This window comes from Numida meleagris, chromosome 3, assembly GCF_002078875.1.
Source record: "Numida meleagris isolate 19003 breed g44 Domestic line chromosome 3, NumMel1.0, whole genome shotgun sequence".
NCBI classification, from domain to species: domain Eukaryota; kingdom Metazoa; phylum Chordata; class Aves; order Galliformes; family Numididae; genus Numida; species Numida meleagris.
In genome coordinates, this window is record NC_034411.1 from 58,360,460 (window position 1) to 58,376,865 (window position 16,406).

The 16,406-nt window shown below is 37.9% G+C and overlaps 1 protein-coding gene across 6 annotated transcripts in view; it reads left to right on the plus strand.

The window, feature by feature from the left end:
• The window catches only part of PTPRK (protein tyrosine phosphatase, receptor type K), a 397,652-nt gene that overhangs the window by 123,916 nt on the left and 257,330 nt on the right, over positions 1-16,406 (plus strand). For all 6 annotated transcript variants that reach the window (XM_021390545.1, XM_021390547.1, XM_021390546.1 and 3 more), the window contains exon 3: positions 10,754-11,025. In XM_021390545.1, the coding sequence (XP_021246220.1) occupies positions 10,754-11,025 (272 nt within the window). The remainder of the gene's footprint in view (positions 1-10,753; positions 11,026-16,406) is intronic.

Genomic DNA, 16,406 nt, shown 5'->3' on the forward strand with positions numbered 1-16,406 from the left:
TGACTTGACATTGTAGCACGAGGTCCTGAAGGTGGATGCAATGTAGCTGATGCCTGTCTTTCATCCTGGAAACTCCACAACAGAAACACAGAACAAAACTGTGCATTATTACTGATGATATCCAGCCAATTAATATCAGAGGAATTGATAGTAATATCAAAGAAAAATGGATTTCAACTTCTTTCTATGCAAGTATTTAATACCAAGAGGTCATAGCAATTGTTTGTCTTCAGTGCATCTTTACATTGCATCTTTCTTGTTATTGCGCAACTTTCTTCTTGGCTGTCAGCTATGCAGGTGTGCATGGTGCCTATTTACTTGACATCCCAATCAGCGTATGCACTGAATTAATGTTTTGCTGGAGTTGAGAGTTTCTTAATGTTCACACTTAGAAAATGCATTTTCTTGCAAACTAACAGCTGGAGCCAATGTATATTGCTTCTTGCACTCAGCCCCTGGACGACAGAGTGTTATGGGGTCTCCATCCCTTGCAGAGCTGTTGTTACTTTCATATTAGCTTATCCATTCATGATTGCTGATGTTACAAATTTGTAACAGAGTGTCTTGCTTAGTTCCCAAATGAATATTTAAGTATTCCATGTGCCTTTCAGTTACCTCAGTGTAGTTTACTGCGCAGTAACACTGTGCTTTCTTAAGTTTGCTTGATGCACTATGTCAAATTTGTTTTTCTGAATGCTTTGTTGGAAGAAGCTGTTGGAGGAGCACGTCTTAACATAAATGTTCTTTTGTCCAGATACTTCAAGCTTTCATCAAATTTCAGTTGCTGACATTTTTTCAACTCAGTTTTTGGAGTACCTAGAGCCTGTGTATTTGCTAAAAATCCATCACAAGGAAAAGCAAGGTGAAAAGGCTTAAGGTATCATACCTCAAAAACTGATCTTGTGTTTTCTTTCTCTGTGTGAGTCCAAACAAATCCACATGCCGCTGGTTTTACATATGAGAATATTAGGAATTCAGACACTTTAAAAGTATTTATATTTAATGTATATTCATATATTAATGTTGTTAAGGGGAACAGAGCTCTTGAACTGCTTATAGCCTGAGGAATGACTGTCAGTCAAAACTTGTTCAAAAACTTTCTCAAAATGATTCTGGGAAATACTGTTGTACCTTTGAAGTAATTGTTGTTGTTTTGGTTTTCTTTTGATTAGTTAGAAAGTTCTTCTTGTTACGAAATGGATAAGTGATGAATGATAATAGCATCGTGCCACAAGTTATTAGATGTTAATAACCTTCAAGTGTTGTGACATCCATGATACTAATCCTGTGGTTAGCAGGGTGCTGCTCTGATTTACCTTGGCTGAGTCTGTCTCACTCTGTGTGACCGTGTCAGGCTATCTCCTGGATGCTTTGCCTCTGTGGATGATGAAACTGGGGGGAATCCCAATTATAAGAGCTTGTTGTAGAGCAGTGCTTTTTGCATGATTGCGTACTGAATAGAGGGAAAGACACCTGCTCATGCTCAATGAAATTGCAGTGTCTGCACAAAATTGAACTATTACTGCCCATGAAGCTAAATTTTTCTTTTTGAATGAATGAGCACTCATCCCTAAACATGGTGTAGTTTAATGACCTCTTTCAGCTTGGTTATTTTAAAAATTCTCATTCTTTTTGGAAAGCAAAAGAAAAGGTCTGTTGCATTCTCTGTCAATCTGTATTTCTTCGTGGTTTTTTTTCCTTTTGTTTTCTGTTCTTTTTTTAAGTCTTTACAGTAAATTCAGTTTTGCCTTGACTTGCATGTGAGCTGTGGCATGTTGGCAGTGAGCTACACAGTGAAGTTGAAATTGGCAAGCCTGACTTTTTCCCTTTCATTTTTGACAATCTCATGCCTTCAGTAAACTGTGACTTGCGTAGGGAGTAATACTGCAAGCAAGTGAAGTGTGTAGATAGTGTTCAGATACACCTGAACCATAAAAACCTAAATTTTGAAGGCATCTTGTGTTATTTCAATATTTTCAATATTTTTGTGTGAACTTTATAATGAAAGCAGCTGATGGACAGTCAAATCAGGATATAAAGACATAGTGTTTTGCACATGCATGTAGTAGTGTGTTCTAAGTGAGATTACACTGCCTTTACATTCATTTCTAGATATACTCCTTGAGGCATAGAGGCATGAAATTGATCATGTGGGGAAGGGCATGAGAATTCAAGAATCCAATCAATATCATCTTAATTTTTTAATTTCCTCTGACTTTTAGTGGCAAATAGTAAGTATTGGGTAGTGGTAGATGAAAGAAGAGGAGGAGTCTACAACTGACTTTTTTTTTGAAAACCGAGCAGATGGAGTTTCCCTGGAGTATATCTGGGTTTTCTTTGACTTTTTTTAACCTTTTAAAAGGAATTTTCTTCCTTCAAAGAGAAAAAGTTAATAGCTTTTAAGGTTTTATATTTTTTTTCTAGCAAATTACAGAATTACACAGCTTTTTGTTAAATAGTTACGTACATTATGCTTTGAAGAATAAAATAAACAGTAATGCATGGGAAATGTGTATTTTCTCTGAATTTATACAGAAGATTCTGCATTTTTCCTGTTTGCAGTCTATGCTGAGTTGGAAATCTATTTCAGTATCATCTGATTGCCTAAAGTCGCTCATAAAGACTGCCTGATGCTTTATCAGGAGTTATCAAGTTAAGTAGTAGTATTAAAAATGAAAGAGAAGGGTCACATGGGTCCTGAGCTTTAGAATAATGCACTTAATGGCATTGACTTTCCACCTCGTGTCATTGATGGTGACATGAAGTAAAGACAGACCCTTCTTTTGGCTTTATGTGGAAGATTTCAGATCTGGTATTACATAAATCTGAGTGCCTTCATATTACACCCTACTGCTGAGTATATACTTTATTTTCCCCCCATTAACAAACTGTGAAGTTGAATCCACTTCTGTATCCATAAATCTAGCTGCATATGAAATTCAGGATTTCCTAATTGTTACATTCACCTGAATGTGTGTCCTGGTTTTGGCAGGGATAGAGCTGATTTTTTTTTCCTAGTGCCAGCATGGTACTATATTGTGGATTTTGTCTGAGTATAATGTTGATAACACACTGATGTTTCAGTTGTTTAGCAGTGCTTGCACTGAGTCAATGACATTTCAGCTCCTTGTACTCTCCTGTCAGCAAGGAGCTGGGAGGGGGAATAGAATAAGAACAGCTGACTTCAGCTGGCTGAAGGGATGTTCCATCTTGTATGGCATCATGTGGAACTATGAAACTGGAGGAGTTGGTCAGCGAGGGGACTGTTGCTGCTCAGGAACTGGCTGAGAATTGGTCAGTGGGTGCTGAAAAATTGAGTTGTTCATCACTTGTTTTATGTATTTATTATCAATATTATTTTCCTTTTCTGTCCCATTAAACTATCTATATCTCAACTCGTGAGTTTTACCTTTTATCTGATTCTCTCCCCATCCCACTGGTGATGGATGAGTGAGTTAAGAGCCATGTGGGTCTGAGCTACGTGCCAGGTTAAACTGCAACAAGGTGATGCAGTAATGTCACGAAAATTGAAGGAGCACAATAGAGGACAGAAGTTACCACTATGTATCCTCTAAATGGAGATTGGTTAATACTTGTGTGAAGGGAAGAGGATTTATAGGAGTCAAAGACCAGACTGCTGAAAATTACAAGTTTCACGCTTCAAGTAGAAGCCCATTTTTCAGGGAGCGGGGATATGAGTGAAAACAATTTTATCAGGAAACTGATAAAATTATAGCAATGTATTTTACTTAAGGATTTTATTTATTTGTGATTTCTTAACTTGCAAATTAACTACTAAATGATAAGAAAGCTTTGCTTTCAGTAGGGGATAAAACTAAAGCTTTTCCCAAATAATTAGTTATGACATGAATTTATTCTGAATTGATCTGTCCTTGTCACTGAGGTAGGTAACCAAGTTTGGTCGTTACCAAAGTAAACAAAACACAGAGAAAGGTGAAGTGTATAGTGAATGATATGGCTAAGAAAAAGTCTCATGTCCCTGGTTACATACCTATGTAGGTGCTTTTCAGAGTCTGTGTTTAAACATAAAAAACCTCCTGGAATGTTGATCTTGAAGTTGAATTCTTAGCATGAGGTCACAACAATTTTGGGGAGCAGTGTTATTCAGCTGTTTCATGCTCTCATGTTTCTTCTGTTCAGTGTGGGACAGAATTGTATTAGCCTTGTTGTTTTATCAGGGATAATATTAGGGACTATTAACTGGCAAATAAATTAGAGGGACTTCAAAGAAAAAGAGTAAAAATGGAAGAGTGGAGTTTAGGAAAAATATAAATGATGTATAACTAGGAAAAATAGCACAGAGTACGGTGGGAGAAAGAGAACATTGTTTGTGTTTTAAAGATTGCAAACTTGCAGTGATGGGTAAGACTTCTGGGAATTCCTGAAAGGAAGATGAAGCAACATAAACGTCAAACTGAAGAAGAATGCTGCTTATGAGTTACGACACAGTTTGTAACAGTCCTCCTGCCAGAGTTACTAAAATCTTTTTACTTAGACATGGTGAAAAATGGTCAGTGAACAGAGCACTTCAGTGCCTCTTTGTCCAAAGGTAAATGATGACTTTGGATACTTTTCACTTCTTATTTCTTATAGTATAACCAAATATAATGTTACCTTTTGTCTTGTATCAACAAAAACTTGCTCTTGCATCTTATTTAAAAAAAAAAAAAGGATTTTTTTGGTACTGTTTTGTTTTGGTTGCTAGGGGAGCAACTCACTTTCAATGGCTTCTGTCCTGTTAAAAACTTGTGCTCTCTTTCCAGTAAAGTACTTTTTTTCTTTTCCTTTTCTTTATTGTCTACAAGGGAAATTGGTTTATACAGTGTATTATTTCCAGCTATATGTGATCTCTTAGATCAGTATAATGGTAAAAATCACAGAGGCTTCATTGGGATTTAGTAAAATGGCTAGTATGTGCAGTATCTAACTGCCTACCTGCATGCAATCTACCCCCTTCTTTAACAGAATGGGGAGAGATAAGAAAATGAAAATTCTGATGCCTTGAGGTAAAGAGAGGGACGTCACTTAGAAATTACTGTCGTGAGCAAAACAGACTTGACTTGAGGAAAAATTTAATTTATTACCACTTAAAATTGAATTGGATGATGAGGCAAAAAATAAAACATGAGGAATGGAATTTGCAGTCTATCCACACCACTGGATTTCTGCCCTATTCCCCTGCTCCAGCATGGAACAACTTTCTGAGTATTTGACTCTAATAGTTACTCTATACTCTGACTGAAAATCTCAAATGAGGGCTTAGTTAATCTTAGGGTTTGTGAACATTTCTCTTGCTTATACTTTGCATTTCTGCCAAGTCTAATAATATCTTACTGTATGACTTGTGATCTCCTGTCCTATCATTTTTTCTCTCTTTCAGCATTAAATATCTGGATAATTGTTCCCTGTTACTTGAAATGGTTTGCTGAGGTTCACTTCCCACCACTTGCTTTTGTACCCTGCCAATGTTACCACTAATAACAATCCAAGATATTGGTTAGCTAAGCTAAGTGGTCTCTTGGCCTTTTTGTCATCCCTTTATTAATACACTTTAATTAAAGTTTTTGACTTGGTAATAATACAGTATTATAGACTTGTTTTCTCTGTGTGATTATTATTGTTACTTTATATGGAGTTATGCCTACATTTACTCATTTGCATATAAATGTGTATGTTATCTGTCCAATTGCATAGTCAGCCGAGCACCACGTTTGCTGTACAAGAGAACAGAGCAGATGTTTCCCACCCTGCCTAGGGTTTCTGTACTCTGTCTGCATGCATACTTGAGTGGATGTTGTCATAGAATTCTAGAATCATAGAATGGTTTGGGTTGGAAGGGACCTTTAAGATCATCTAGTCAGGTTGCTCAAAGCCCCATCCAGCCTGGCCTTGAACTCCTACAGGGTGGGGGCATCCACAGCCTCACTGGGCAACCTGTTCCAGTGTCTTATCACCCTCACAGTAAAGAATTTCTTCCTAATATCTAGTCTAAATCTACCCTCTTCCAGTTTAAAGCCATTTCCCCTCAGCCTGTTGCTATGTGCTCTTCTAAAAAAAAGTCCCTCCCTTGTCATTGGAGGTGTTTTATTTTTAATATTTCTACATACGTGATATTTATCAGAAATTTTATGCTCTGTTGATAGTTATTTAAAATATGAAGGAAAATATTGTTGTTCTGATGCTATTTAACACTTTTACTTAATGTCTAGTAATGTTTTTTCAAGTACAGCATTTATTTTGGTAAGTGATGGGAGACTGGTGTCAATTCTGTGAGTAGCTACCTGTATAGGGATGCATCCAGATTGTGATCCTTATTCCAGTGGATGTTGCCTTGTAAGTGTTTTCTTAGCCCTTATTTTTGAAGCTTTAAAACTTTATCAGTGCTGTGCTATCTCAATTTTTCCTGGGCTTACGATTCTAAATCTTTTGTTTGTAACAATGTTCTTTAATTTCTAGTCACATTTACGTGACCTTATGTATTTTAATGCATTGCAGAGCAATATTTTTTACTTATATATTACTACTGCACTTAAAATTTAACATTAAATGCAAAGCTTTTTTTCCTTCCCCAAATACAAAAAATACCTGGAAGGAATAATGGGGGCTAAAGTGTATATTGCAAACATGTATAGAAAATCTTTCAGTCTTGTTTTAGAACATGAGTGTGTGATCTGAGACAGCCAGCATGGCTTCACGAGGGGGAGATCATGCCTAACCAATCTGGTGGCCTTCTGTGATGGAGTGACGGCACTGGTGAACAAAGGAAAGGCAACCAGTGTCATTTACCTGGACTTGTGCAAAGCCTTTGACTTGGTCCCCCACCAAATCCTTATCTCCAAATTGGAGACATGTAGATTTGATGGGTGGACTACCTGGTGGATAAAGAATCTACTGAAAGGCTGCAGACAAAGGGTGGTGATCATGTCCAGGTGGAGGCTGGTAACAAGTGGTGTCCCCTGGGGTCTGTCTTGGGACTGGTGCTCTTTAACATCTTTATCAGTGACATTGATGATGGAATTGAGTGCACCCTCAGCAAGTTTGCTGATGACACCAAGCTGAGTAGTGTGGTTGACACAATGGAAGGAAGAGATGCCATTCAAAGGGACCTCAACGGACTCAAAAGTTGAGCCTGGGTGAACCTAATGAGGTTCAGCACAGCAAAGTGCAAGGTTTGGCACCTGGGCCGGAGGAATCCCAGGCAAATATGCAGACTGGGAGGAGCGATCCTGGAGAGTAGCCCTGCAGAGAAGGACCTGGGGGTCCTGCTGGATGAAAAACTGAACATGAGCCAGCAGCGTGCATTTGCAGCTCAGAAAGCAAATGGTATCCTGGGCTCCATCAGAAGAGGGGTGGCCAGCAGGGAGAGGGAGGTGATTATCCCTCTCTACTCTGCCCTTGTGAGGCCCCATCTGAAGTACTGTGTCCAGATCTGGGGCCCCCAATACAAGAAAGCCGGGGAGCTGTTGGAGAGGGTCCAGAGGAGGGCCACAGAGATGATCAGAGGGCTGGAGCACCTTCCCTACGAAGACAGGCTGAGGGAGCTGCACTTGTTCAGCTTGGAGAAGAGAAGGCTGCGGGGTGACCTCATTGCAGCCTTCCAGTACCCAAAGGGAGCCTACAAACAGGAGTGGAGCCAACTCATTGAAAGGGTGGATAATGGCGGGACAACGGAAAATGGTTTTAAGTTGAAAGAGGGAAGATTTAGGTTGGATGCCAGGGGGAAGTTCTTTACTATGAGAGTGGTGAGGTGCTGTAACAGGCTGCCCAGAGAGGTTGTGGTTGCCCTGTCCCTTGAGGTGTTCAAGGCCAGGTTGGATGGGGCAGCCTGGTTTAGTACCAGATGTGGAGGTTGGTGGCCCTGCCTGTGGCAGGGAGGGGGGTTGGAGCTTGATGATCCTTGAGGTCCCTTCCAATTCTATGAACATAGTATTTTTTTTTATAAAGAATACCTTTCTTATCGAAGGTGTAGGAAAATATTTCTGAGTTTTTCGAAAATAAAAAATTGAGGTTTAGTTCGCTTTGGCATTGGTTTCTAATTTTCTTGGACTAAGTAGATGACGGAGGAAGGAACGAGGCTGTGCACATTCATGGAGATAGCCTTGTAAGAAGCTGAAAAGGGGGAGGGAAGGGTAAGTAGTTTGCAAGATGCTGAACAGATGCTTTGGCTTTGTGACAAATGGCTTATGAATGCTGTCTGGAGCATTTCATGAAATGCTGTGGGACTAATACATATATAGAGAGATGTGCAAATTTACTTCTAAGTATTTTTAAATGATGAAAAATGAGGTTGAAAAGGTTAGAATACTATAAAATGTGTGTATATGCTGAAAAATGTATGTTGGTGCTTCTAAAGACTATAATAGCTTAACTTAGTATAGAAACAAGGTCTTGGAATATTTCTAGTTTATTTGTTTGACTGATCTAAATTTCCTCCTAGTAGTTTTATCTTTAGACAAGTTGAGAGAAATATTTCAAAAATTTTGCAGAGTTCATTTCTTATAGTCCGTTCCTTCATTCCCTCCCACAGATTCCCTTCAGGAAAAAAAAAAGTTGTAGAGCTTATCTACTTCCTTCTTTTAGTTTTAGAAATAAAGAAAATAGTTTTTAGGAGAAAAAGAATTTGTTTTTCACTTGCTTAAATACATTTGCACAATGGATGTAACAAAGGCTAAGAGACAATTAAGAGAATCTGTGCTAATGGTCTGGCAAGTGGTTTTTGTACATTTTTACTTATCCTTTTTGCTTTTCTAACTTGTGTAGGAAAAACATCCCACAGTTGCTGGCATAACCTTCCCCTGCAAATGCTTAGTATTTGCTCCTGAATTCGCAAAATAAAATCCTGTATTGTGTCATTAGTGAGTAATCTGGTGCTTATAAGACAATATGCATTAAGACAGAGATTACTAACAGATTTTCTCTAAGTTTTTTCTGGAGTCAGGAGATATAATAACTGCCCACCAGTGGTCACAGTGGAACCACTTCTTGGAAGTGAAGATCTCTGTTAGAGAACTTCAGTGATCATGGTTTAGAATCAATTGAAAATTGCACGCAAGCTGAAGTTCTCTAACAGCAAACCTGCATAGCGTAATACAATTCTTTGTGCCTTTATAAGTGACTATTAATGATGAAGAGATAGTGATTAACTGATAGTCTGCCAAATTCTCTTTTAAAAATAAATCCAATAAAAATTTCTGCATGTAATTCTAAATACTAACTAGATGCTTATTATGTTACATTGTTTCTTTATTATTCTGAGGAGGAATGTTTGAAAAGATCCCCGAACTACACTGTAATAAAAGCTGATTTCTACAGTATTGCTGCCTCTTTTGTGGCAAACTTTTCAGTACAGAATTGACTTATAGGCCAGTAAGTTTCTATCTCACATAGATGATTTAATCAATATGCAAAAGTTTTCATCGTCTTTTGATCAACTGCCTGCCAACAATTTTCAGAATGGTTGGTACATCTGTTTAGAACATCTTTGAACATAGTATTTCCCTGCTGGATAAAAATCAAAAGACAAAACTTCACATATATAACTGTAGTCATTTACAGAAATGTATGCTTAAGAGAAGGGTTTTGATCAGTAATATTTGTGTACATACTCAGGACTACTCATTTTGCGCAAGTGCTCATAATTCTGTATTTTTTTAAATTTAGTCTAATTTTGGAACTGTATTTTTGGGTCTTTGAGTGTTCAGAAAGAATGGTTATTTACATTGGTTCTCTTTAGTAAAGCAGAAGCAAAGTCTATCAATATAAATGTTCCGCAACCATTAAGTAAGACTGTGGCAGGGATTCAGGTTGTATACTGAGCTGGATTTTTCCACCTCGCCGCAGTTTTGCACACTCAAAACATGCAGTGTATCAGAAGCCTTGTTTTGTCAGATTAATTTACTAGGTAGCATGCTGGAACAGAGTCACTGCTCTTTAAGAAATGAGGATGCTGTAAGACTGGGATACAGTAAAATAACCTGGCAGCCATGTCTTTACTGTCCATTCTGCAGAACATCAGGACAAACCATTTCACTATTCATGTCCTGTATCACCTTTTTAAACATCTGTTTTCTGCTTTCTGTCTCTGTAGCTAGACAGGCTCAACTTGTTCTGTCTTCTGTATACTTACAAAAGAAATTTATAGGATGGGCTCCCTTCCAGCAATAGAAACCTTTGTGTTCCTTTCAAACCCATTTGGCAAACAAGCAACAAATGTGGCTTGCTGTCCTAAGCGATCTAGTTCTGTTGCCAGTAATCTAAAATTCAAGCCTCTTTCTGGGTAGAGGAAGATTTGGTAAAGCAGCATTAAGGGCCTTATTATTCCTTTTTTTCATATGGAATATTTTTCAGAAAACCAGTGGAGCAAATTGAGAAAATTTTGGCCTCAGTGACTTCAAAGTAATGATGATTATTTGTTCTTGTTGTTTTTGAGTCCTTCTGTGATTCTACTTCCAATTATCTGATCCTAAAGCAGGGAAGATAAATGTTTCTAGTTGGAAGCATCCACAGAGGTCTTCAGAGATATGTTATATCTTCTGTAGATGCTACTTCAGTGGCATTTCTAGGCATTTTATAGCTAGCTAGATTTCATGTATGAATTGATTTTTTTGTGATATGAAAATGTATGCATTTCATTCTTTTATTTTTACTGTGAACAATCAGTTTCTTGGCATTTATCTTTACTTACTAATTTATTTTCTTCTTATTTCCCCTTTCCCATTCCCATGTTCCTTAGGGTCATATATGATAGTGATTTCCTCGGACCATGACCCTGGAGAAAAGACTCGACTTCAGCTTCCAACAATGAAAGAAAATGATACTCACTGTATCGATTTCAGTTACCTTCTGTATAGCAAGAGTGGAGCAAACCCAGGAACTCTGAACATCCTGGTTAGGGTGAACAAAGGGCCACTGGCTAATCCCATCTGGAATGTCACTGGCTCCACTGGCAAAGACTGGCTTCGAGCAGAGTTGGCTGTCAGCACCTTCTGGCCCAATGAGTATCAGGTAGGCTTGAAACAAATTCTCACCTCTATATAATGTTTACAGCTAAGTCCTATATGGTTTGCATTAATTTTGATCTGTTCTTTTAGAGTATTTTCTTGGTGCCCTTAATTTTCTGTTTGATTTCAAGTAAATAATTATTTGGGGATAGGAGTTTTTCATAGGAATTGATTAGACAAAGTTATCTGTTATTGTATAATGAGAAAAAAATTAACAGGAAACAAGCCTCATTAAATACAATGATGAGGTTCAAGTTCAGAGACATCAAAAATGATAAACTCCCAGAAATAAATTGCCTGTGCAACTGTAATTTGTACCTGTCTTTCTTCCACTTTTGGGTATGCCTGTGTTACTGTGTCTAATTACATTACTATAAAAGTGTGTTTTCCACATGACATTTGTTTCTTTTGCTGTTCAGGCAGAATGGTGCTCACCTAATGAGCAGCTGTGCAGGACGTGTGTTTTTCCTGTTTGTGTGCTATGGGACAAAACCACCTGCAGCCTAGGCCTCTTGTTTTGAGAGAAAAATTGTCTTGCTTTTACTAGGTGCTGTTATTTGATTTGTTTGATTAACCTGAGCAAGTACCTGCAGCTGTTTCACTCAGTAGGTATTTGATGCGAAGCATGAATCTTGTACACAGGCATTTTTGTCCTGACATGGGGGAGGGGAAGAGTGGGGTTAGGTGTGCTCCTCTGAGCTGTTACGTCATGAACTCTTATACTGTGTGGTTTGTAGTGCTTACAGGCCATCGTCTGAAGATGCTCTGGGTCACTAGTGCTCTTGCAAACAGGTTGGCTATCTGGACTAGTTGTCAAATGGAGAAAAATGGCCTCTGTAATGATGGTTTTCTTGACAGGTGGTCTTGTGGGAATGTTTCCTAAAAGGCCTTGTTTAAAATGCATAGCTATTACTTATCATTTAAGTCATCTCCAAGAATAACAAACATTAGTGCAATTGCTAGCAACCTTATTTAAAAGGTGAAACTGATGTTTATTAGCATTTTATTTTTTTCCATTTGTTTTCTTGTTTTTCATATTTTTATTCATAAAACAATTTGATCTATCCATGACATTGAAATGATGTGGAATTTGATTTAAAGATCTGAAACCTGGTTTTGTAAAGCCTGGCTTCAGAGGAGATGTTTTATTAACCCTTTTACGTTGCTAGAAAGTAGCTTTTGGTGTGCTTAAAAAAAACCAGGAACCCTTTATATCAGTATAGCAGTAATCAAGTATAGCAGCATTATATGCAGTAAATCAGGTTTCTGTTGACAGATGGCCAGGCTTGACAATGAGATTGGTGGCTGGGGCCTTATCTTAGCAGCATAACCATTTTTCACTTACGTTACAACTTTCACATTATCTCACCTTCAACTCTGCTAAAATTCATTCTTTCCTTCCTCAGTCACCCAGCGAAATATTGAAATCGTATGACACAGTTGATTTTTAAATTAAAAATAAATCTGGGGGAGAACGGGAGAATTGTTAATGCAGTGAGTTGTAAAGCACAATTATTTCAATTATTTTATTAACAGGAAGGGAAATTTGCATGCTGCTCATGCATGCCTGCTTGTTCACACAAATGGGCTGGTATTTTTATGAGTTTAAGTAGTCCTTTGAGGCCTTACACATCCATGAAGAGTGATATGACTGTGCTTTTTTTAGTGTAGTTTTGAGTTGAGTTATTCATCAGCATGGAAGCCTTTTATCATATGTCTCATAGGACTTCTTTGTTGTAGAACTCTAGCTCATGATTTTGTCACTTTGATCTACCTGTTGAGCCATGAGTTTTGTTTGTATTGTAGGGAAATGCACAATGCTTTTTAAAATAAAGCAGAAGAGAGGTACTTTGCTAGAAGGGAGACTGGATGATCTCTGCCTGTCCCCACCAAGGTCCCTGCTACAGATCTCTGGGTACAGGTACTTTGGTCACCAGGTCAGCTGCATCACAATTGCATGCACTTCTAAATGAGGAGAGAGGATAAAGATCAGCAGGAGCTGAACAGTGCAAATTATGTTACAAGGAGGTCTCACATGGTGGGCTGGATGTTAGCAGGCTGGCTGTGTGATAATACTGACACAATGCTGTACCCAAGCTAATTAGCTTTTGAAGGCATTTCATTGCTTGGCTGTACTGTTGCAGCCTTTTTGCTTCCAGTTCAAAGTAAGCACAGTGGTTTTGCATGTCACTCTGTTTAACAGTATAGATACAGTTTATGGATTTTTGGATGGATTTAACATTTACTATGAAGATACTTATTTTTAAACAAACCATTTGCTTATCTTTAACTACATTAAGTGTTTTTTTTTCTTGATAAAGGATAGTATAGTTTATTACAATAGCCTTACTGGATCAAACTGAATTCTTGTTTAGTTTCATAGTCTGTCTCTGACAGCAGAAAGCAGTGGAAGTATGTAGCTGAGTGCATGAGCAGGACAAACTCATGGTCACACATCTCCCGAATGGGCTTCCAGCCTTGAGCTAATTTGTGGAGCTTAAGAACAAATGTCGTCCATTTTCATACTTCTGTTAGTCCAGGATTTTTTTGCACTGACTTAAGCTTTTAGTGACCATAGTGTATATTATATGAAATTCTGATGGTGATTACGTATTAGGGCCATTCCTGTGGGTTTCTCCAAGCATGGAACTTATAATTCTTCTGCTGTGATATTTTGCACTGTCATGATTTCATGGTATTTCATCAGTATTCCACATCATAATATCATGCAGTGCCCTGGGAGTTAAGAGTTAATGCTGCAGTTCTGTGGATTGTCGATATATTTCATGAGTTCCAGTTTCCTGGTCTCAGAAGAGAAGAATGAACTACAACTCGCAGAAGACATTGTTTTTGTTTCCCTTTTCTGTTTGGAGTGTGGCACCCAACGTGAGACCACCCCCTTGTCACAGAAACCAAACTAAACCAGGACATGTACCCAGGAAATTTCTGCAGTCCTATAATAAGGCCTGTCTTCTCTCTCCTACTAGAAAGGCATCTGCATCTTTGATTCTGTTTGTTTAACACAGGAATGAACTGTTGAGGAAAAGGGTTTGGTCTCAAATCGCTTGGGACTGAAGACGTGATTGGATTTTGATCCTTGTTAGTTCTGGAACTTCTTTGGTCACTCTTGCTGGAAATATTCCACCTTTGACCTGTCTAAAGCTTACTTCAAAGGAGAAGTATTTTGGGGTTTTTGTTGTTTAAATTTTATAATTGTTTGGGAAATTTCTCTATTATATGTTAGTTACTACTGTAGCTTGTTAGCTTATTTTAGTTAAGATGTTTATTCCTGTCTAGAAATGTTTTGTCTGATGCTTCTGTTCCTTCTCTGAAGTAAGGACCACACAACTGCTGAGGGTTGTCATTTCTTTTCTGCTTTTCTCACCATCATTTTTCATTTCTCTTCCCTTTCCACCTGTGTAAACCTTATTGCTTTTTTTGTTGTTATTTTAAGTAAAGGAGGGAGTTGTGTTTTGTTTTGATTGAACAGTGCTTTCCCGTGTTCTTTGTCTTATTTATCTTCCATTAAGCAAGTTCCTGTTGCTATTTACTGCATCATGTCCTTGCTCAATTGCTGCTGAGTTCTGGTTTGCAGTGTGAGCCGTGGACTTCTTGGTTTTGGTTTTATATTACCTATTTCTGTTTTCTAGTAACCTAGAATCAGAAATTGATAAGGAAACTTGACTTGGAACCACAGATCTCTACCTTGTTAAAAATGAATTATTTGGTTTCTTTATGGATCTTTAAAATTTCATTATGCAGTAATGGTGCTCTATAGGTTAAAAATAGACTAGCTGAGGTACCTGTTTGATAAGAGTGATGATTACACTTAGAAACATAACTAGCAAACTAAAAATACTGAATTGTAGATGTTCTTTTATCAGTTTAGGAATACTAATGATGCAGAACCACTTAAAAGGTACAGGAAAACTCTAGAGAAAGATGAATCATTTTATTCTTTCTGGCCTGTAAATCCTAATATGGACAATGGATGTGTTCTTTATTTTAGTTTTGATGATTTATATGATTTATAAATGTTTCAGTAGCTCAAAGATCTTGGAATGTTATTTCCCCTTAAGATGACTTCAAGCTCTTAAAAGGCCTTGAAACAATATTATTATAATGGGAGAATGACAGATTGAAGATTAACTAATGGCATGTACGTTCAGGCCATATGCTGGATAAGGTTTCTTATGAAATAGGATATCTTGTTGTCTTTTTGGATATGAGGTCAGTTTAGATTAAACTTGCAGAGATGTGAAACTGTCAGTGGTCAATGTGCATATTGGGAAAAGATTAGGAAGGCAGGGAATGGATGTTATTTGCTTTAGTTAGTTGATACCTCTGAAGGGAAGCAATGAGTGAAATGCAGTGAAGGTGCAGTAGTACAAAGAGCCTGTGTGAACTGCATAGAACCAAGCTACAGGCCAGCTTGAGAAGAACCCCCAGAACTCCCACTTCCTAATTCTAAGAGAAGTCTTCTTGATTCTATACAGTCTCTAACCTTAAAGTGATAAATAGAATCAGGAAAATCCAAAGCAGCAGCTCTTGAGAAAAACCAAGACTGATATCAGAGGACTGGTATTTTCGAAGGATTTCGTTTAAACTGTTCATTTTAAAACATGCTGTAAGTCTTGGATGTTGGGTTGCGACACAGTGTGAGCTTTATGGAAATCCCAGCATGAGCAAGAGCTCAGTGCCAGCGGGGCAGTGCTGTAGGCATGGAGGAGAGGAACGCTCAGAAAGCTAAGTATTCTTGGCCTGGAAAAAGATGCAGTTGGGGGAGTATGATTAACAGCTGCAAAACCCGGACTGATGTGAAGAGGAGTCCTTCCTACTTCTAGAATTACTAGACCTAAGGGCCTTTTTAGTCTGTTTGGTGAACCAGACTGGAAAAAAAAGAAAAAGTGGTTCAGGCAGCAGGCTGTAGACTGTTGGAAGTTTGTGTCGGGTGTTGTAGATGCCAGATGTAAACTTAAAGAGACAAGGCAAATTCTATCTAAATGGATGTGCGTTTAATTTGTTTTTCTATTCCTAGGCAGGCTAAATGTCAATTTTACTTTCTTTGGTTAACAGAATATGACTAGACTGATTCAGGTAAAGTTTTTGCTCTGGATCTGGAGTTTCTTCTGCCTGTAGTAGACCTGTGCAAATTTCTCTTGGCACCTTTCAATCTAACTTGGGCTAACAGACTTTTTATAGATTTTTTTTTTTTTAGTTGGCATTAAAAACAAAGCCTTGTTAATGAAAGCTTGTTTGCATTACAGAATACTCTGTCATTCTCTGATTTACTTTTGAGTTTAGGAGTTAGTCTTACTTTAAAGATCTGCATCCAGTGTGAGTGTTGCCCATGGCTTGGGATTGTGGCTACTGCTAAGGGTTTAT